This window comes from Numenius arquata, chromosome 3, assembly GCF_964106895.1.
Source record: "Numenius arquata chromosome 3, bNumArq3.hap1.1, whole genome shotgun sequence".
Lineage (NCBI taxonomy): Eukaryota > Metazoa > Chordata > Aves > Charadriiformes > Scolopacidae > Numenius > Numenius arquata.
In genome coordinates, this window is record NC_133578.1 from 8,755,080 (window position 1) to 8,778,123 (window position 23,044).

Consider the following 23,044-nt stretch of genomic DNA (forward strand, 5'->3'; position numbering starts at 1 on the left):
GGAAGAAATACATTACGCTGCTCAATCCCTCACACTGGTACCCTCCAGACTTTCTGTGGGCCTTCAAACTAAATCATTTAAAAATTCCAGCTGTAATCACTTTCTAGGACATGCCCTTCTTATTCATTATCACATCGTAACTCTGAAGCAGGCCAATTTCAGTGTTTTGGCATCTGTTACTTTAATTGCACCTCAGAATGGTATTTTACTGTATTCAGTTAGATAGGTGTATTGTGTCAAAAGCACACAAATGACAGGTAACAGCATACTCACAAAATGCAAAATGTTTTTCTTTCCTTGAAACCTTCCCTTGAAGATGCCCTTGTTTCCCCTAGACCCTTTCACTGTCTTTAAATACCAGCGATACCTTTAGCTCCACCCCGTCACACAATTTTCCTGTATCTTAGAGTCTTGCTGCCAGATGAGGACGCTGGACAGTGGGATTGGAACCTTCCCCCTCCCCGACTCAGGGAACAGATCTACAGGGCGACACGTTTCTAAGCAAGAATCAGCCTTGGAAACAGAAGTCCTTGGACCATCTGAGCAAGTTCTTCTTTCAGCTCCTTCAGTAAAAGCCAAAACTCTTGAGCGAGAAGTGCCTTCAATAACTAAGAGCCAGGAGTCTGTGGAAAGCATAATTAGTCACTCAACATCTGATCCAGCCATGACTGCCAAAGGTATACGACCTTTTCAAAGTCGCCTTCCAAAACCAGCTTCCTCAGGTAAAATGTCAATTACACTGAAAATCACATTACTTCTGCCCTGACGTCTGTTTTGATTAGCAGAAGTCCTATAATAATGACAATTGATAACAGAAATGTTAAATGCAGAGCAGAAGATATTCTTTTTGTGAATGCATAAGGTTAACAAGTTTGTGACCTGAGCCATATGGAAATTTTGTTACACATAATGCTTATCTGAGGAAGAAAAATGTGTTAAGTACTTAAATCCTTTTCTCAAGAAACAGTACTTGAAGAAAAAACATACGCCAGCCTTGGAATTTGACTTGAATAAGAATGCAGATGTTCAGCAATATTCAGGATCAGACTTTGCAGTAAAGTACAAAGCGTAGCCATGTTGTGACATAGGATAAAAATATTCATAAAGGCTTGCTTTTGAAACCAGATTTGGACTAAGGACTCATTTGTCCTCAATGCATAAATTCTGTCCCAATGAATATATGGCCTCAAACAAGGCAGTCATTACTTTACTGCATTATACAAATACATTTCTATATATGAATATAAAATACCTTACTTTCACTTACAAGCTATATGTGTACTTAAACTATAAAACAAAAGCTGACAGATAAAAGGACTAGCAATCCAGGAAAGCACCAACAAATAACTTTGTATTAGTAAATAGTTCCATTGAACTCTGTGCAATTCTCTATTAATGCACACTCACCATTTATATACATTTTTGAAGGTTTTTGAGTTATTAATATATATGTCATTAACATAAGAAATCATTACGTACAGGATTTATAACAGGGAGTTTTTCATAGTGGTACAAATGGTACAAAACACAGTAAAAGTAATTGGTTTAATGGAGAAGATTATTGTTTTATCTTGACCAAATGCAATGTCATGTATTTATTTGGGTTATGGTTGTTAGCACTGTCAGCATAAGTATTTATTGCTGCTATAAAAGTTGTCAGTGTTTAACTTGCATAAATCTGTATCACTCTATCTGTAAGAGACATTCCATGTAATTAGCATGTAAGGTTAAATATAAAGTTTCAGCTTAGTTTAAGGCCATCGAATATGTATTCTGTTAAGGAGCTGATGTATATTGAACCTAGGAGGAAAGAAGCCTCTTTTATATGTTTATAAGATGCATAACAGAAGAATTCTAATTAAACGTCTTAGAACTTAGTTGATTTAGCAGTATTCCCAGTGCAGAATTGTAATGGTATAATAGACTCCAAACACACATTGTGTGCTTCATTGCAGACTCCCCTACGTGTTTCAAATCAAACCTAAATAAAAAATATTTTAATACTTATTATTTTTTAAATAAACATGCTGTTAATTACTGGTAGAGCTAAGAAGGATTCAGAAGCGAAATCTTAGTTATAGATTATATGCTACATGCTTGAATAGCCACATGTGTGACCTCAATTCAGCAGTGTGCTATAGAGTAGAGTCCATGATTAAACACTGTCATTATAACAAATTGAACAGAAACTGCAAGCATTGAATTGCTTCATAAGAAGTCAGTAGCAGTAAGACTGTTCTGATCTTAATGCTAATATTCGCTGCACCAACCTTGTAAGGTTTGTATCTTAATTAAATTGTCATGAAGAGTTGTTCAAGAAAAGTAGTATACATCAGATGGTGGGGTCAACTCATTCTTTACTAGAATATTTTCATTCGGTTCTTCCCTCCCTCACTTTCTCATCCAAATTACAATTATCACTCTATTTCATATGCACCATCTATCTTCTTTGATGTTGTGATTTTGCGTAGTGCAAATATAGCAAATAAAAAGGCTAGCTGATTGAGAATTTCTGCTAGAAAGGTACTTCTAATTATATTTATGTTAACAGGCTGTTCTCTCTCTGAGAACAGAAAATAGCAAAGCAGATCCTACAATGCCTAGAAGTAGTTATTGAATTGTTTCTTATTTGAAAGAGTCTATCTTTTAAAGCTAATAGAGGGATTTAAATCCATGCCTTCCTCTTCTCTTGTTAACCAGAAAAGGCTTTGGATCAAATTCTGCCACTGTAGTTGTTAGAATTATCCCAGTAAGTTAGTAAGTTGTTCCTTTGAGTTGTAAGATATTATTTAACAAAATCAAAGTATTGTGACTTGCCCCCAGTTTTTACTGAATTATAATTGAAAAACTGTCATGAAGATGCTGATGAGGCCTACAATTTTAATAATGTCTCTCTCTTTAAATAATAACTCAGGAATAATTAACCTTGCAAAGCAAAGTGAACAAGAAGCAAGTTCTGTGACCTCTGCCTCATTAGAGCATACTGAAGAAACTGTGGAAAATAGAAAAGTTCTTCCAGAGTGGGCCACCAAGAAAACTACTAGAACAAAGGTATAAATTGTCATCTATTAAATGAGATATGTATTGTAGTGTAAAGAATCAGAAATGGTGAATGTTTTTAATATAGTGGGAAGAGTAACTAGCAATTTAACAGCTACATTTACTTTCTTGCCCTTCATTTGCAATCTCATTGTTTATTAATACTAATAATACAGCACCCAAAGTTACTTTGTCCTCATGGTTTATAAACATGTTTTAATTAAAAACTTCACAGATGCTTTGTAGACAAGGAAATGGAGACCTTTTACCCTGTTTTTCTCTTCAACAAACTTGTTTGTTTGCTTTCCTTGAGGTTCGGATCTCTTTTTTTCCCCAGGCCTAGGTTTCCTTGTCTGTCTGGCTGTGTAGTATGAGCGGTTGAGCAGATATGCTGTGAAAGGGAAAATACTCTTCTTACATCTTTCTGTGTGGTTTTGGTTAATCCCCGCAATGATCGCTCTGTCTTTCAATCTTTTTGTGAAAACCACAGAAAGACCAAACAGGCAAATGCAGTAACTTGACCTGTGTAAAAGCTAGTGCTGATGGTTGTCAAGTTATTCATATTCAGGAATGCCAGGTTGTCAAACCCTGAGAGAAGTACTGGGTCAGCAGGTTAGCAAAGAGAGAAAAAAACTTTATCAAGAAAGTAGGCGTTAGGCAAGGAAATTGTCAGACGCTGCTTGCTAACAAACCTTAAAGTACAAGATGCTAAAAACATTCTGTTGTGTAACTTTTTTGTGTGTCTGCTTTATCCATGTATTTACTAACTGGGGTATCTCGCATTTTTATGTGGCCCACACTCTGGATATTTAGAACAGAAACAGAGAGATAAAAAGTATTTGCCTTGTGTATCGTTGACAAACCGTTGGTGAATCCTCTGTAGTGCAATAGTGTTGGCTTCCAAGTAACAACCACATCAGTGGGATCTTCACCTGGAGCCAGTCGTGATGGACCACATCCAGTCCCAAAACATCTTAGCACGATACATGTGTTACTGCTAATTAGTCTGGCTAAGAGTCAAAAGGTCAGTGCGGGTGTAGCTGGAGTGAATGAATCTAAATGGCTTCGGGACTACAGCTGACTTCCAGTCTCCCAATTTTACTGGTCGTTTTGGGCATACCTGGCTACATGCAGGTATCCTCAGGTCTGGTCCCCTCTCCACAAGTATGTGCTTCCTATCAAATGAATGTCCTTCTGTATCAGTTAAAAGCTGCAACATGGATGGGAAGATGGAGAAATTAATATCACTCTTTGAAAAACAGAGTGAAAAACTCTTTTGAGCCACTGATAGGCCATTGGGGTTAGGATAGAAGGGGGTATTTGTACCTGTAGATGCCATTAACTGCACAGTATCAGGCTTAGCTTCCCCATACTTGTTTTGTGGGTTTTATTGTACTGAGCTGCTGCTCCTGAAAGGTTTATGCCTTCAGGCCTTCCATGATTAGAAGCTGTCCAGAGCTGTCAGCATTCCTCTTTAGTCCCAGAAGGAAATCCTTAGTGTTGCTTCCTGAAGGGAAATGAGATAGGAATCAGCTGGGAATTAAGGGCTCTCCAGTACTGTAATGTAAATGCCAGGACAAGGGACGTGAATTTAGGAAGAATTTAATATTTACTGGTATAGAAAGTACAGGTGTCATCTACTGGCCATCCTAATTGCCTCTAGAATTGCTTGCAGCAAACCATTTGTTGTGTGGTAATTTTATATGTTACAAATACACTGCATTAAACATACTTGAGAAGCTTTAAAATTGAATTTGGTGGATGAAATTATCTAAAAATGTTGGTAAACAATGTTACCATGAAAAAAATGGTAAAATCTGGACTGTGTCTGCCAGGCTAACTCAGGTTACTTACCAGGACAAGAATGCGTTATTTCTCCCATGTCAGACTGATGATTACTTACTTGAAGGAGAAGTGGTTGGTTAAACTGGTACTGCAGACTTTTTTCTAGTTGAACTATCCATTTATACTGCATGATGAATGTAGAGTGTTCCACTCCTAATACCATCTTCGGCATGATTTTGATATTTATGCATCATCTGAATGATTGCAATACCCTTGTTTGTACAGGACAGAGCTCTGAGAGTGTGTACTTATTCTGCGAGCAGCAGTGACACTGAGCCGGAGCCAGAATATGAAACAAATTATTTTAGAGCTGCAGAGGAGACTTTTGTAGAGTTAACAAAGAACAACAAACAAGGTAATTGAAAATTTGTACATAAAAATGTATTTCCCTCATCTCCACTCTGACTCAGCAGCAAATAGCGTCCTTCATTGAACTCTCTAGTTTTAACTTTCTAACCCCAGATCTTACTTCAGGCTAATTTTCCATTAGCTCTCTATTACTTTTTGCTTTTTATTCTGTATGTCTATATCTTCTCTTTCACAGTTTTTGCTAGGAAGGGCTTAACTTGTAGGTTTTTATGCATAAACCCCTGCAGTGTAAGTAAAAAGAAGTCTTCTGTTACAGTATTACAAAACTGAAAAGGTGAATATAAAGATAGCTTCCCTTTTTCTCTTTTTAATTATATTAGCCAGTTGAAATAACCCAATGATCAAGGCCATAGTTTTCCAGCCTCTATATCAAAGTGATCTTGGTTACGGTGCCACAGTGAATTCTCTCTCATTGTCCTCTGTGAATATAGTGCCATTTTCAAGTATCAAACCTTTTTGTGAGAATTGGTGCAGTTTGGAATTTACTGAATTCCAGTAGATAAAAACACGATAAGTGAAGTTCTTGAGATAATAGTTTTCTCTGTGTTTAATAACCCAAGAAATTGCTGTCTTGTCTTGACCACCAGCTTCCCGTGCTGCAAACCACCTTGCAGTGCAGATGTGTGCCCTCTGGGAGGGGGAGGAGAGTGTGGTTCACATCCTCGCCTACGCAGCCGGTGGCTTGCCTGCAGGAGATAAATCCTGGCGAGTGCAAAGGCCAGTGCAAGGTCTCTGCACCACGGAAGCCCCGAGAGCTTAAGCCGTACTTCAGTGATTCATAGGGTTTGTGCTGACCCTCTGCACAGCAGTGAGCTTGACCTAGCAGAGATTAGCACCTACAGTAGATACCGCGGTGATGAATGCATTAAAAATGCTGTGGACAGCTAGATACTGTCAACAGACTTACTGTGCTCTTTAGTGTGTGCTGGGAGTTGGACTTAAACGTTTGGCATTTTCAAAGCTAAACCATTTTTTTGTGATTCCACCAGAGAGAGAGTGGAATAGGAAGCTTGGACTGTTTATTTACATTGCTTCTGTAACTTTGCATTTTTAGTCTGTATGAAAAGTTGCAAGTCATTTAACTCAGCCCATGAACACTTCTTTTTACAGGTTTTGCTTTTTGCAAATCATGTTCTAATACAAGAAAGATGTGTTTTGTTAAAGAGGTAGATAAGCATTTTTTTCTGTATTGATCACAATTTGGAAAAAAGGGATTGTATCCTGTGTAAACATTTGCATTAAATGGCAGCAGAGTCCAATTTTAATGATAACTAAGCATGGCTTGCAGTCACCATTTTACGTAGCAAATCATTACTTTTGCGTATATGCCTAACTTTTGGGTGAGGAATGGAACTAAAATTCATAACTGTGATTGAGACAAGTAGAAAAGAAAATTATAAAGCATTATTGCAAAAGTATTTCTGCTGTGGTTATTCTTAATGGTCAGGATTTCTGTTCTGTGCTTTATAAATGCAGTTCTCACATCATATTAATAACGGTACTTTATTACATGCTGTGTTCAAAGATCTTAGCTTCTCTATGCACACAAGTGATATAACCTCAAAACATCCACGAGGCTGAGGCAGAGGCCTCACAGAGAATATTTTTATATGTATAGATAATTATATTTATTAGATGAGTCCCCAAAACATTAATGAACTTTCACTGGTTGCACAACTATAATGTTGGAGTGATTTTCAATTTATGAGCAGGGAACAGAAAAACTGAGAGACTGAATGCCCAATGCAAAGTCACTGATAAGACCTGCATTGATTTAGTGAGGTTTGGGTGAGACTCCCAGCACATTGCCCAGTGTTGTAGAGAAGGTCAGTGGTATAGCAGGGAATAAGCCAAACATTCCAGTTTCTTACATTTCAACCATGAAAATGTTTTGATTCCAATTTCACTAAGGTTTTGTCCTGATGTGATTCTGTTGGAGACACTGGAGGCAGAGGCTTTTCTAATGCTATAGGTTATAAGGCAGAGTTCAAGTTAGTGTAACAAGAAGCGTGAGGAAAGAAGCTAATGATCACATAAGCTTCTGACTCCTGTGCATTTTCATGAAGCTGCAGAAGATCTTTTTGGGTTTGTTTTCATCTTCTGAATGAGTTTTTAGCCTTGGACTTTGGAAACTGAGGTTTTATTTCTAATGTCCTTGAATTACAGTAGGATCTATAACAAATGGGTAGGACCTGTTTCTTACAGTACTAGTGTATTTTTTATTCTGTTGAATTCATTAGCTAAAAATGTAGTGAAAAGGAAAGAATTATCAAATGCAGTCAAACTGAAAGATGTGCTGAAGGAATTTAGCACATCTGCCACGTAAGGCTATTAAGAGAGAACAATATCTTACAGCAAATAAATAAGTACAGTGATCCCCCCAAATTAACTCTCTCATCTATAATTTAAAAAGAAAGGAAATTATACCATCTTCTTCACCTTCAGTATTAATTATGAACAGTCCCCTGTATATGCATTGATTGGAGAGTTAGAACCTAGTATTTTAATGCTTTTATTACATTGAATTCCAGATACCTTAAAACATTTGAAATACATTTAAAAAATTGTAAAATTGCATTACAATGTATGTAGACTGCATTTCATCAATTAAACATGCCATAATGATATTATTTTTAACATCTCTTACAGCTGAGCAGGAAAAACAAAATCAGAGAAAGTCATTTCTGGGGAACCCGATGTCAATCTTGGATTTATACCAACACAGCCTCTATGGCCATTTTGGAGAGGATGGACCTGAACAATTAACACATTACAGTTTAATTGAGCAGCTGAGCGGAGCTTCCAGTAAAGACAGCAAGGGCAAGGAGAGCCCAAGTGTGAGTTACTGAGATTTTTACATTGCTTTTTATTGTCTTCATGATTATTTTTATTTGCCTCTTCTTGGTTTTTTCCTCAGTGTGTTGATTGATTACAAAAACCAGGCAGACTTGAAAAAAACCCAGCATGATCTGCAGAAGAGTAAAGATCTAAATATTTTTAGAATAGAATGTTACATTCTGATGCTCACCTGTCATAGAATTAGACTTCCAAAATTGACAAGTAGAGACAGGCTTGTACTAGCACTCTACCATTAGAGAGGAGTTGAAATCTAAGGATAGCAAGAAAACACAGAATTCGTCTGAATTTTAAGGCTGCCTCTGCACATACAGTTAGATAATACGTGTAGCACAACATGTAGTAAATGACTTAAACATCTAAAGTGGTATTCCTGAAAATTCAAATGAAACTATGCTATTGAAGCCAGCTATCTTCTGAAATAACTCTTGGTGTTAGCTGTGGAACTCCTGATTTCAGGGTTTTAAACATTATTTTGATGAAGGTCAGTCCTGATCTGGTCCTGACCAATCCGGATCTTGATGCTAAACTGAAACAGATTTGTTTTCTCCGCTTACTTCATGTGAATCCACTTGCTATTTATTTCTGTCTCTAAAAACATTGAACCTGACATCATGCAGTCTCACCAACACTGAAAAGCAACTTCTCAGCCTGCTCTTTTCCTCCTCTTTTCTCGTGCCTTCTCCACTCATCCTCACACTTCTTTCTCACTTTTTCTCTCTGCTCTAACAAGCCTATTTGTTTGAAAATAGAGCCACCCAGCCATGATCCGCGGTAATCATTTTGCCTCCATGTTCAGTCTCTTTCCCCAGCTCTTCTTCTTTTTAAATACAAGCTCTTTTGTTTCTGTGTGTAGCGCTCAGCACATTTTGGCTATGTTACCACACAAACAACGGTGGTATCAGAAAATAATGAATGAGCTGCTGTTTTGTAGCATACTGATGTAGTACATAAGTGAAAAAGAATTTTTATCTTTTCCCTGACCCCAGTTTTCAGTTTCAGAAAATCACTATGCATTGTAACTTCAGAGGTGATTAACCAAAGTTAGAGTCTTACAGCTTTCAGGAATCTGGGCCAAATGTGCAGAAGGAATGTGTGGAACAAACTGGCAATGCCCCTGTTTATTCCATCTCTGCTGGCATGAAAGCCCTGCTTAACTGAATATTAAATTGACTCACAAACTTCAAAAGAAAAATCCTGAAATGTATCTGCCTTGTTTCCCAATCAACCAAATTCCACTCGTACCCAGAATATGATTCAATTTGAATATATTTGAGTCATATTAGAAGAAACAATTTTCAAGAATCCAGCTTCACAGTTACTAAGAAGAAAAGGAAAACAAAAAAGGTAGCAGAAAAGCATTAAATAGGATAGATGAAAGAAAATCATTTGAGCATCCACTTAATTCTTCATCGTGAACATGTAGAAATTTATAGCTTAATTATGCAGATTAGATGAATTATATATGTATGCATGTATATATATATAAATAACAGTTCTGCCTTATGAAGGACAAGGTCTTTTGCTATTAAGAGAGCAATTAGATTCATTCCACTGTAGAAAAGAAATATGACATCTCTGCAATGTGCCAAATCAGCATCAAAACTTGAACAGAACCCATTGAAATAGCCTTAGGAGCCTTGTAAAAATCCATCATTAAACTAGAAGACAACAGGTGTAACTCAGCACTAGCATTTTTCGTGCATTATGTTGCGGGGCTTTTGAGATTACTTTTTGAGGATCTGAAATAGCTCTCAAACCAGCATTGCCTCTCGATGAACAGTGAAATCTCAATGAAGCACTAGAGATTTGCCTATTAGTATTAAACTTTTCAGGATGACAAATGAGAAGCACCGTGAAAAGCAGGTTGCCCTGAACTCCTTGTTTGAACCATCACGGCAAATTTTTCTGAGTTGTAATTTGTCCATCCCAAGAAGATTCACAGTCTGTTTAAATTGGAACTGTGTGATTTGGAACATTACCCACAAAAAAGTGGGGACACCAGAAACTGAGGCACTTACGGCCAACAACTCTAAAAAAAGCCAGATAAATTTTGGGGGGGGGGGGGGGCAGAGTATGCAGCTTTCATGCAGAATATTTGGCATTTCAAAAAAGGAAATGCTACGTGCTTTGAATTTCATTCCCAAATGGTGTGTGTGAAGCCTTTAAAAAAAAAACTAACAACCAAGTGTCGTGATGGACAGAATGAGTTTACGCTGCTTGTCGAAAGAGCAGTGTGCTGTATCAGTCCCTCAGCCCAATTAAATTGGACTGTACAGCACCAGTACGATAGTGGCTTCAGACTGGGGTGCTCTAATGAGACATTCTGGCAGGAAGCTCTGTTAACCCAGACTTACTGTCATTTGAATTGTCTCCTTCTCACCAAACATATTCACCAGCGTTACCCCCAAAGTATACACACAACAAGTTTTATCAGCAAAAAAAGTATTGCACAGAAGGAGTTTCAGAAGGGGAACAACCAATGGGCAATTACTGTGATAAAGGGACACTGAATGGACAGTTGGAGGAATCAAAAAAGGCTTTTTACACATTGAAAGGAGTAATATTTATCGTTCCGGTTTCTTATCTGCCAAGCTTTAAACAGCATCCTGGTTAAATTTGCTTGGCACTAAGACCAATTTGATGTTACATTTATTTTGACCTGGGAAACATATTCTGAAATAATGTCATCCTTCTGTACACAGCAGAATTTTGGACAAGAAAAACAAATCACAGTTTCAAAGAAAGGAATAAAATGCATTGAATCATGGACATAAAACTTTCACTTAAATTAACAGCCTCTCATGTAGGATTTTGAAAACTAGAAACAATAATTTTTATATGTATCTATTGAATTATTTTTAATTAAACAGATTTTTTTCTGATTTAATAAAGCATATGAAAGCTGATCGAAAGTCCACTGCAGTGACCCCATGGGAGACCCCTGTTCAGTGAAACTTCAGTGAGTCCTGCCTTAAACAGCTGTTCCCTTTCCTTGTAGCCGTAACTGGTAGTGCCTTGAGCAGTTTACTGACATCATGATTGCTACCATATTTTTGCAATGAAAAAAATTATTTCACATTTCAATTAACTTACTGTTTAGACTTAAAAGCTCAGTGGTTTATTTTCTCTTATAAGAATTCAGAAAACATGATAAATTTCTGTCACCCAGGCCCATTGTTCGTTAACTTATTTTATGATCAAACGAGAACTGACACAAGACTTTTTATTGTCTTCTTTGTTCCCTTGGAGAAGTAACTGAGTTGGTCAAAGATTTTATTACTTAATCATCCTTATGAGCCCAAAGCATCATGAAAAATTTGTTTTCTTCTGTGTCTTTAACCAACCATCACATACTTTTATTCTGTAATACAGAAATACTTCTTGCTTTCTTTTGTCCCTATGTATTACTCAATTTGAGTCACCATCAAGGCTTGCATGTATTTCAAGGCATGACTTAACCCTTTAAAGAAAAGATCCTTTAGGGAAGGAGTTGGTACGCATCACAAGCTTCTAAATCCTCTTGTTTTCTCTCAGTTGTGATGACATATGTGACGTTTTGGGCACCATTACGATGTTAACTACATCAGCAATTCAACTAATTTAACAATTTAACAAAAAGAGGCTTGTATGTGCAAAGTGAAGTTATGGTCTTATTCAACATGTTTGTATGCATTGTGCAGATGATTCACGAAGGAGATGAAATGCTCAAATCAGCATATCTTGCAATTGAAGCAGATATTAGAGCTTGCTGGCAAATACAGGAAAAGGAAAAATGAGAGAAGTTGCTGCTGTTTTGGCTGCAGTTACAAATGGGACTGACGTGGCGGCATTCCCAGATAAACTCAAGGTTTTTTACAGCTGAGTAAGCTGATTGGGAGTTAATGCTGTACGATTGACTCATCCTGCTCACAAGCCTTCTAATGCATCATATTAACAGAGGGGAATATCCACAAAAGGACTAGAAGCAAGAATAAGAAAGTTTGGTAATTGCACAAAACTTGCCATCCTCAAGGATCGCAGAGCATTAAGCTGGTACCATAGAGGATGTTCCAGCATTCCTGAATTACAGCAGTAGTTAAAGCAGCCTAGACACTTCTGCAGACCTCACTAAACAAGAGTTAAGGGGAAAACAAAGGCAGGCACGAGCTGCTTCTGCATGTGTCTCGTCTCCTACGGAGATCTTGAGTCTTGAGTTAAGTCTTGAGTTAGGGTATGAATTGACAGCATGCTGGGCTCTTTGCACTGTTCACCAATTTAGGCAGCTCTTGGGGAACGTGCCAGCAAAGTTTATGTGCCTGATTTGAGTTCTCTGAATCACTTTCTGAAGGTGCCTTATTCTCTCTGAAAGAGAAAAGGTCTTAGGCTCTTAAATGGAGACCCTCTTAAAAGACTCTCTGTATTTAAATGTCTGAAGTGGTTCCAGGGAGACCGTGTGCACTCTGCTTTCACAGAGAATTAATTTTTTTCACATTATCAGATGTGCTTAGGGAGGGATTCTGCTTATCACATGTGAAAAAGCCTAAGATAATGATTTGGGTCCAATTAGCAGCTGGGAAGAGCTGCATCCTAAGAGTTTAAAGTGGGGAGGAGGTATTGACCTGTGGAACTACTTGATTCCTTGCATTGACCAGAGAACAGGAGCCTACGCAGCTAGCTTATACCGAGTACCAAACTTTCAACACAAAGTTAGCAAGGTGAGTGTTGCCTCAAGCTTTCCTCTGTTGGGATCTAGTAAAAAGCAGCTGTTGTAGCTACCATTTGTATTTTAGAGAGTGAAGCTGCGTCTCAGTGCACCCTCAGGAAAGCACTAAATAATTACTTTTGCTTATACTTTCATAATAACAAGAGTTCCTGCAGCTGGGGCAGCACTGGGTGATATTTGGGTAGTTCCTTGGTCTCGGGATCTCAGTTTCATTGTCTGTAAATTGCGGACAGCAATAACTATCTCATGTTACAGCCAGGAAGAAAACACCAAATGCTCTGGATGACTTGGGTCTTAGTTTGCTTTGTACAATGTGTGTGTTGTTCAAATATAGAATTTGAAGCAACTCTTACCAGTTATTATACTAGAAAGTAGTAGAAGATAGAAGTGGTCCCTTGTCAATAAAAGAATGTATCTAGATGGGCTGGATTGAATCCAGGAATTCGTTGATTATGGATTTCTGTGTACTGATTGTTTAATTCAGTTACTCCGTATCAAGCAAAGGAACCTCACCCCCTCTTTGCTATTTTCCTTGCCTGGTTTAAGACAGCAGAAGCTTATGAGGTGAGGAAAGAATCAGTTATATTTCCCTTCCTAGCCCTGATGAAACTAAGATGCTAAGGGAGATACTACTATATTACAACTTGTAGACAGGGAATAAGTCTGCAGGCTCATTCACCTGGCTTGTTTGTTTAAAGATCAATGCTTTTATTTCATGTAAGGAATTAGTATATAAAATCATTGCATATGTTTGAGGAGGTGGTTTATTAATGTAAACATGAGGTGATGCCATCCTAGAGCCCGAGGTTCTGATTCAGTCAGGTTCAGCTATCCTTTCGTCCTCCCTGCCACAGAAACTGAAAGTAACGTTTACTATATTTATCACTTTGTACTAGATCTTCAAAACTCAGATCATGTTAGCACAGGGTGTATATAGAAGATCCAGCAGTAGTTTTTAAAAGGGCAGTGTTACAAAGGGAAAGTAAACCACCCAGCAGACTTGTATGTCCGTGTAGGACTCAGCAGCCCAGTTTTGAAAGCAGAGGGAACTACTTCACCCACAGAAAAGGAGCACATACTTAGCACTGAGCTCAAATTGGTGAGGACCAAGCCAGGAGTCTCATGGTGGTGTGAAGCCATGCAGAGGTACCTTTTCAGGTCAGAATGCAGTCCCGTCACGGCAGCCCCGAAGTGGCCCAGCTGGAGCTTTGGGTGCCCCCAAGCTCACTGGCCTCGCGCGTGCTTGCTCGGAGCTGCCCTGGACCTCTGCCTCTGGAGATGGTGATGCCGGGCAAGGTCGCGTCTGTCTGCCACCACCGCCGGGAGATCGCTGAGAGCACTCACACAAGGCCTCACTGGGCATGGACTGCACTGCCGAAATAGCCACGCTCTGCACCACAGCCCCGCCACGCTCCCTCAGCGTGGTATGTGCGGAGGTCTTTAAGCGACACATGTTTCCATTTGTCAAAATTGTCTGAATAGAATTTACCCGCTGACAGGCTTGGGGCTGCGAGACTTCCTTTCTATTTAATCAAAGGTTTTTGATTCTCAGATGAATGATGCAATAGTTGTTCCATCAAAGCAAAGGCTGTCTGAGTAATTACCCAAGTTGATGTAAGATCTATTGTCAGGGGAATTTTATAGGAATATTTGACAACATAAGTGACAAAAACCACAGGACCATGATCTGATAAGAAAACAGATTTTACCATACCACCCATGGGAGTAGTACAGAATTAAAAATATTTTTTCAAGCCTCAAGTCTGATTCAACTCATGTGGGGAAATGTGAAATTAGAAATTGGCTAGAATGTCTCCAAACATCAACAAATTCCTCATCTCTGCATGTTTTTTTCCCCTCCGTAGGGCAGGTTCACATTCTGAGATCTGCTACCGAGCCTTATATTCCTAATCAGGTCTTATTGTTTCTAGTATCTTGCCATCAAAGTTGCCTCCAAAAAGTAAAGTGAAGAGACAGCAAAACAAGCAATTTGAAGACTGCTAGGCAGTCTCCTGGGACCAAAGTCTCACTTGACGTGTATCACTTAAAAGAAATGTTGTGCAGTGTGGAAGAACATTCTTACAGTTAGCCTGAGGAACTAGCTTGGCAACAATAAAAAGCTGCAGTTTATACAGAGACTCATTTCTCTCCCTGTGCCTTCTAGGTGAAACAACTGAGGCTTCTTACACTGCTGAGAGTTTTAGGAAAAAGTCGTGCAATGGAATGTGGCTCAGCAAGGAGGATGATAACATTCTCCATAACTTTTTTAAGTTTTTAAAAGGCTTTGGCAAGGCAAAATGACATTTGGAAGGCAGAGTCCGCCAGAGAAAATAACTTTTTTAATGGTATGCAAGGGATATTTTTAGGAAAAACATATCCTAAAAAAAATGGAAGCTGTTATCTGCTGATACAGTTCTGCTTCTAGCACTAATGGACTCAGTAGTTTTAGTACTGTGCCACCAAATCCCATTCTGACTAGCCTCCAGCTGGTGTAAGAGTTCTCTCTATTTTATGTTTGGTTAGTGTATTTATGGGGATGGGTAGGTGGCGGCATTTTAACTCAAATATCTTTTAGCACAGCGTTTTATAAGAGTATTTGAATACTGGTGAGGGACCGAAAGTCTTTGGCATAGTAGAGCAGGCTGCGTGGCATTTAAAACACATGGTGTGCAAGGCTAGCAGGAGAATAGTTTGGATGCGAGTCTGAGAGAAGACGCGGAGGAAGTGAAAAGCTGTAGCTACAGGAGGAAAATTAGGGACTTGAAGCATCACTGGCAGGTAGGTGCAGTTCTAGTGCCTATGGCACTGTGTCACGTAACGCTAAATCCCCAGATAACTCACAGCAGGGAGGGAAGTGTGCCTGTGAGGTTTGTCGAGTGCCAGATGCAGATGTGTGGGTTTATCTGATTTAAGGTAACGCGGTGAGCTGTCCTGTGGGCACAGCTGGAGTGTTGTGCTCACTGAATATAACCGCTTTGGCACTGTAAGGAGGGAAGAACTTTGCCCTTTTTTGAGTGGAAAAACTTGATCACTGGAGCAGAAACCCCATATCCCACCATCTCAGCAAGTAATTTCAAATTACATAGAGAACCTTGTCTTTTCAGCATGTAGGAGCGGCGTAACCACATTACACACTGGCCCAGATGTCAGAAAGAAGCCCTGCAGCTCATTTGCCAGAGTCCCTGGAGAAACGGTCCAAAACTGCTCGTGTACGAATGCCCAGAGCAACGCAAAGCCATACAGAGCTAATTTACAGTGAGCCTGCTTGGGCTCCTGTGTTAGCACAGTGTTAGCACAGCTCCTTATGGTCTGGTTACTCCAGGCCATTTCTCAGCAGGGCTGAGTAGCTGAAATAAGCGGGGTGTGGATAAGGCCCCACCGCGTTTGGTGCCAGCCCACCCAAATTGCTCACCGATACCTTCTCAGGACACTGCACTGTGCCTTGCAGATACACCCTGAGCACTGTAATATCTTTTTGCCTATATAACTAAAGACTTCATAAGGATTTAAAAGGCACTGTGGCTCTTAGGTGTATGTAGGTAGATCCTTTAGTCTAATAAGAACCAAAAGTACATATTGAATAAAAGTATCATTTGCTAGTGATTTCCCTGAGTGGAAAATGTTCCGAGCTGTTTTTCAAAGGTTTGATAGATGGAGCTGCTGTGATTTGCAGCATGGCCCAAAGTGCACTAATGTTTCTACCATTTGTAACCAGACACTCTTCAGTCCTCCATCTTTGGATATAAAGTGTTAGGTTTCATTTCTCTCTGTGTTGAATTAGAATATTATAATAATACTGTAGGCCAAAATGGAATTCAGGGCACATTAACAGCAGCAAATGATAAATATTAGTAAGCTTGTGAGATAGTGTAATTGTTGTAATGGTAGAAATTTATTAGTAGTAATAAAAGAAAAAGCTAAAAAATAAATTGGATATAATAAACATTGGATTGACTCAATCAAGATAAGAGCAGTAAGGCAGAGAGGTATTCAGTGAGCTGTGTGTTTTCTGAAGCTGGAAAATATTTTGACTCCAAGAGGAGCATCTGATTAGCAGAGTTAAATGAGATGAATAATGCTGTAATATTTTTGTGAATTGTTTTTCCAGTTGAAACTTGCCTTCCCCATCTGTAACAGTGCTATGGCTTGCATAAAACACTCAAACATCATGCAGGGAAGGGTAGGAAATGACTGATCTTTTAGTATGAGAGTTCTGTTCTGAGCAGAATATGAGAAGTAAGTTACACAGCTGATGGTAGCAGGAACCGTGGCAGTATACTGAAAATATATTAGCAAACTATTTCTTTTTTTAAGAGGATGTTTTTTCTTTTCACACATACACAGACAATTATGTCCTAATCAACGTACTCTTGGAAAAGGCGGCATTGGAAATTTTATGTCAAATATTGGCAAAAATCATACTGAAACAATTTGCAGGTGTTTATAGTTTGTTCCACAAGCTGTTTTCGTCTCTCAAAAGCAACTCACCCTCTGTTTAAATGAGAAGTTATACTGGATTTTGTACAATATGACACATAGATTGTCTAAATCCTTAAGAAAAATATTGGTTAAATATTTTTTGTGAAGTCAAACACTCTATAGCAAGTCCCAAAGTGAAATATTTTATTTCTTACTGCATTCTTAGGCCCTGCTACATGAATTCCAGGCCTTGTGCAACATCCATATTATTTTAATGGAAAGTAATGTTTGTGTTTGGTAGGAGAAACAACCATGGGATTTAGCAGAGTTATTAGCGGTAAGTCACACAGGGAAGTTTGGGAAGTTTGTAAGATACAGGTATGTAATTTTAATGTCTACTTATCTGTCACAAAGCCTAAAAAGAGTGATACAAGTTTTCATAGCACATGTCAGAGTCCTCCCAGCCTGAACTGCCCATCAATCCATCAATGAGTGAGAGGCATCCTGAGAGCTCTGCTCTCACTAGTGCAGCTTTCTCTGGATTACTCCATTCTTTGCCTGATCATTAATAGAGGTCACTAAAACTTCTACATGCTATAAAAAGCTGTAGCCTTAAGAACTTCCCTTAACTACTCTAGTGATATTCTCAGTAAATAAAACCCTAAATGATTATTGGAAGAATTATCTGAATAATTGCCAGACAGACATTTAAAAGTGATTTCTCTGACATCCTGTTACATATGCATATATCCTATGGGTTATTGAAGGCTCTGTAAAGCATTCTGTAAAACAAGACCTCAAATGGATTTGGGTGGATGAAGAGTAAAGCAGAAGTGGGTGGGAATGAAGAAATTAAATATGAATAAATTATATTGCTGAGCGTTACAAAATTAAAATGTTAATCATGAAGTAATAATCTATGATATTTCTTATAACAGGAGTGTCTAAACTTCACCAAGACACTGTATCCACAGAAAAGTTACTAGACTGGGAAACTTGTTGGTAACACATGTACTGAGATGCAAAACAAATTTGATATTTAAGAGCTTTTCAGACAATGCTTGAAACCAAGGAATAGAAGTAGCTGAGCAGCCAGCACAGACTTCCTGATTGCTGTTGCAAGAATTATTTTTCCCTGCATAGCTTAACTGGAGAGTCTTGTTTGTGGCCCCTAATGGGTAAAAATATAGGCCATTTTTTCAAGCTTCATTTCCTAGTGGTTGTGCCTAAATTCATATTTAGACACTTCAGCTGCCCAGTTTTCAAAGGTGCTGGAAATCTGCAGCTTGTGGTGATGTCTCTGACAGATTCACGGACTTGGAGCCTGTGAAAATCGTGGTGTTTATATAGGTTCTTGAAAATTGGTTTAGATATTCTCCCTCTATATGTCAGAATTTTGATCTGTAGCATCCTACTTCTTGGGCAATGTCGTGGAACATCAACAGACATTTTCCCCTGAGTTAAAAAAGGAAGGCCAAATACTGTGTATTTTTAAATCTGGTCCTACAATGTACAGTGAAGATCATATCATAATGAAACTCTTTGGTTTTTTAAACCCATTTCTTTATTGCGTTTTCCATAACATTAGAGTAAGAGCTCCTGGAAAATGCTAAAACTTTCATCTCTATCATTCTACTGGATATTTTTATTGCTATTATTGGAACACCATCCTTTCTTATCATGTGTCTGAGAACCACTATAATAAGCCAGGGTACCAGAGTTCAACATTTATAATACAGCATTTCTATAAATAAAACCCATTATAAAAACGTGGAATCTGTATCCTAGTATCATAGAATGGTTTGGGTTGGAAGGGACCTTAAAAATCATCGAGTTCCTAACCCCTGCCACGGGCAGGGACACCTCCCACTAGACCAAGTTGCTCAAAGCCCCATCCAGCCTGGCCATGAACATTTCCAGGGAAGTATTATGACATCATTAGTAGCACAGTGATGAAAACAGAGGCAGTGGAGCAAGTCAAAGAACAGTCACCGTCTAAAAGAGCTGCATAGTGTGGAGAGCTGTAGCCTTCCTGGTTAACTGCTAAAGACTGAATAGTCTTTGGAGATGTTCTGTTTGCTCATGGTAGTTTCATCCCTTGCAGTGGTAAAGTAGAAGATGAAGTGTCTGGCTACATAGAAAATTTAGGTATGAAGACATTTATCTTCTTGTCTCGTTCTACAAGGCAAATACTGTTGGGTTTTTTCCTCACATTGCATAAAAACCACGTGGTTGCTCAATTAGCATGTTTTCTAAGTGGGAATGGGGCTAATGTTGATGGCACTCACTAGTGTCACATGCACTCACAGCAGTGTCCTTCTGTCCCTGTGAAAGGGTTTGGGAACCGACACGTTCTCGACCACAGCCAAAAACTTTAATACCAAGTAGAGAATGCTCTGGACTTGGGATTTCAGCTATCTGCTGCTATTCCTATGGGAGATAGAGCTTCTTTTGCCTCTATATCCAATTCTTCCGGAACGTTGTAAGGCATGGAGTCTGGATGTCAAAAAGATAGAAGAATCCAGATTTATGAATGCATAAACAATAGATATAGATAATTATGATTCATATTTACTCGGGGGCAGTGTCCATAGGCCCTAGGACACAGGGCATGAACAGAAACGTCTCCATGGGCTCCATAGGCTCTGGATAGCAGAAAACGCCTGGGCTTTTACGCAGGGCTGTCCAATAGAAATAAAATCACAGACAACTCCAATTGATATATCAGAGTCTGGCTTGCTGTTGCTGGTGGCATTAGCATTTGCTAACCTGTGCTAAGCCAATTTTGTGAGACAGTTGGGAGTTTAACAAACCTATTTCAGATTGTATTTTGGAAGAATCTCAAGCATGGGGGAAACTGGTCATGTTCTGTTCATTGCAGCAGATGGTATCCCATTTGGTGTTTGTTAGCTTTGTTTGCAGCTCAATATTTTGTTTCTAGGGGAACTCAGCAAGTTAAATAATTTATCTCTCTAATGCATCAAGAGTCTGATCCAAAGTCTACTGAAGTCAGTGCAAAACATTTGATTAACTACCACATACACTGGATAAAATGCCAGGTCCTGTATGTTGAAGAGCATTTCAGATGGTCTCTAGTGAGGAGAATAATACAGGCCTCTGTCTTTCCACAGAGAATTTTCTGCTTGCAAAGAAAAAAATAGATATTCAAACAGTGATAAAAAGTTTAGCAGTTAAGAGTGTAGGACTGTGGAGATCAGGATGATGTTCTGGCTGACTGTCCAAATTGCTAAACCTCTCTTGCTATTAAGTTCCCTATTTTTAAATAAAGAATATAAATAATACCTTCCAGCTGCATTTAGAATTTAATCCAGTACTGTTAGCAGGCTGCTTTGAGGGCTTTGAAGACCCCATAGCAGTGCTAAGCAAATAATCATTATCACTTAATATCCTCATCAAGCATTCTTACTGAAGATGGGATCTTGCATTACAAGGGCTAACTGCAAACACATTGCCCCTCTGCTGAGGAATTTTCAGAATGTCAGAAGCAAATTCACACCTTCATCCTGCAAAGAGTTTTGCATGAGCAGAACTATATCGCCTTCAGCAGTCCTGCTGTCCAGACAGGACTTCTAAAAACATCTGTGCACAGAGGAAATTTTTATTCCATTCTTACAAGTGTTTGAATCCTGAATAATCTAAATTATTGAAGAAATCAACACTTTAAAGATATTTTTGCATTCCAGTAAATATCAAATGCCTGTTCACTTTCAGCAACGCTTTTCAAATTATTCATTTGCTAATAGGGCGTGGGAGCTGCTGTGTTCTGTATTTTTATCCAAGTTTCCTGTTTGTGTCATCTTTGGTCATTGAGAAAATGAGTCTGTGTTAGCTCTACAGTGTGTCTGCATGAATTCCAGTTGTATTTTAGTCCTCCTAGTGGCCTATTATATTAACAATATTATAATCTGTACTTTAGGCATAGGAACATGTTCTATGTTGCCAGTATCTCACAACAGTTTGCAGCATTAATACTGCAGTAATGCTTCTGTATTGCTAAGGTCAACAAATCTTCTAAAGCATTTGTCCAACATATACATTGTGACTAACTATCACTTCATGTACACTTTTTTTATTTATACACAAGTTGTAGGAAAATCAATACAAAAAATACTACATTATTCTGCCACTGCAGGTAGCCTGCTGTGGGAACGGGAGCCTGTCCTGGTTCCTCACACTGAATTCCTTCTTTGATCATTCCCAATAAAGGTTTTCTCATAGCCAAATAGGGGGGCGAGACCCCACAGAACTAGGGTTCCCAATATATATTTTCACTCTGCTTCCTTTCTCTGAAAAAGCCTCCAGAGCCTTGTCAAAATAAGACCTCGCAGTCTAAGAGGGGACTTTTATAGCCCAACACAAATGTTTACCAGCCTTTTAGATCCTGTTAGCTGCTTAACCTGAACCTTGCTGGTATCCAGGGAAGGCAAAGGTGGAGATGCAAAGGTCTGTCCAGCACACTTGTCCTTGACTCCCTTCTGTTTTGAGTCTGTGCCCCTCACAGAGAGTTTGCAGCCAGTGACGCTTCCTTCCAGATCCAGGTGAGAGACACTTTGTATGCCTGGCTGATCCCCGAAGTAGGATAGAGGTTCTCATGACCAGAAACAGATGTGCTTATATCTAAAAGATGAAGCAAACAAATCTAAACCCATAAATTAACTCCCCTCGGATCACAGCCAAATGATATGTGTATTAATCAAAATGTGTATACCTGCTTTAATCTTGTGAGGAGGCAAGTTGACCACTTCATAAATCTCCTGGCTGTAGGAACTTCCATCTGCATCTCCAGCAGTGGTCATCTTGCTGCCCAGCATTACTCTGCTTATTTCATAATGTTTCTTTTTGATCATCCTTTAGAGCTGGGCAAAGGAATATAATCAACAATCTGCATTTATGACATGAATTCCCTATTCCCTGCATGTAGCCCTGTCTCCCTCATTTCCTCTTGGATTAATCCACATGGTTACTGAGTCACAGCCCAGAACTGTATCCTTGAGTTGTCTGGTAAACATGAGATTAGTTACAATCTATGTTTTTTCCATCAAGATATATTTCAGTCCTCTGGCTAAATTATTAAATCTAATCTTAGCCTGCTTCTGGTTTTGGTGGTGTCACCACGAGCACAGGCATAGTGCTTTCTCCTGGTAACCCTTGTGGCCGCCCCAAATGACAGGGATTCTGTCAGGTACCAGGCATGCTGCAGGATTTGAACATACACCAGGTACTCCATAATCCGTAAATCAAATGAGACAGCCTGTTCCTTGGCCCCGGTCTCTCATGGGACAAGTGAGGGGGCTGAGCAAGGAAGCACAATTGTTATAGTTAATGCAAGTCTCATTTCTGATGGATGCAGGCTGGATGGCTTATGTATTTTGTAGACGCAAAGTAGGTATCTTAAGAGTGTGAATGGCTGGTCCCAGCGGTGGTGGCGGTCAAAGAAAACTGCAGCAATTGTTGAGGTGAAACCAGGGAAGGAAACAAAGAGACCTGGCTCTGGTGCTTTTTTGAGAAGCATGTCCACGGGATATGGACAGCACAGGAATCGCAGCAGTGGAGTAATACGTCAAAGGTGAAGCAGAAAATCTTTGTAACGAAAATGATGGGTAGCATTGAGATGAGGCCTTGCAAGCAGACACAGCCAAGAACTCTGCTCGGCTGGTCCCTGAGGTGCCTTACTTGCCTCAGATCATATCACCATGCTTCCCAGTTCCACCATTTTGGGACACTTCTTCATCCTTTCCTGTATAAATGGTGGGGAAGTAGTTCTTACTCTCCTCATGGGTTATGCCACAT

The 23,044-nt window shown here is 39.1% G+C and overlaps 1 protein-coding gene across 1 annotated transcript in view; it reads left to right on the plus strand.

The window, feature by feature from the left end:
- Window positions 1-23,044, plus strand: part of NCKAP5 (NCK associated protein 5) — a 371,849-nt gene that overhangs the window by 336,698 nt on the left and 12,107 nt on the right. Inside the window, exons 15-18 of the mRNA XM_074145259.1 lie at window positions 408-722; window positions 2,915-3,051; window positions 5,110-5,239; window positions 7,903-8,090. Coding sequence (XP_074001360.1) covers window positions 408-722; window positions 2,915-3,051; window positions 5,110-5,239; window positions 7,903-8,090 — 770 coding nt within the window. The remainder of the gene's footprint in view (window positions 1-407; window positions 723-2,914; window positions 3,052-5,109; window positions 5,240-7,902; window positions 8,091-23,044) is intronic.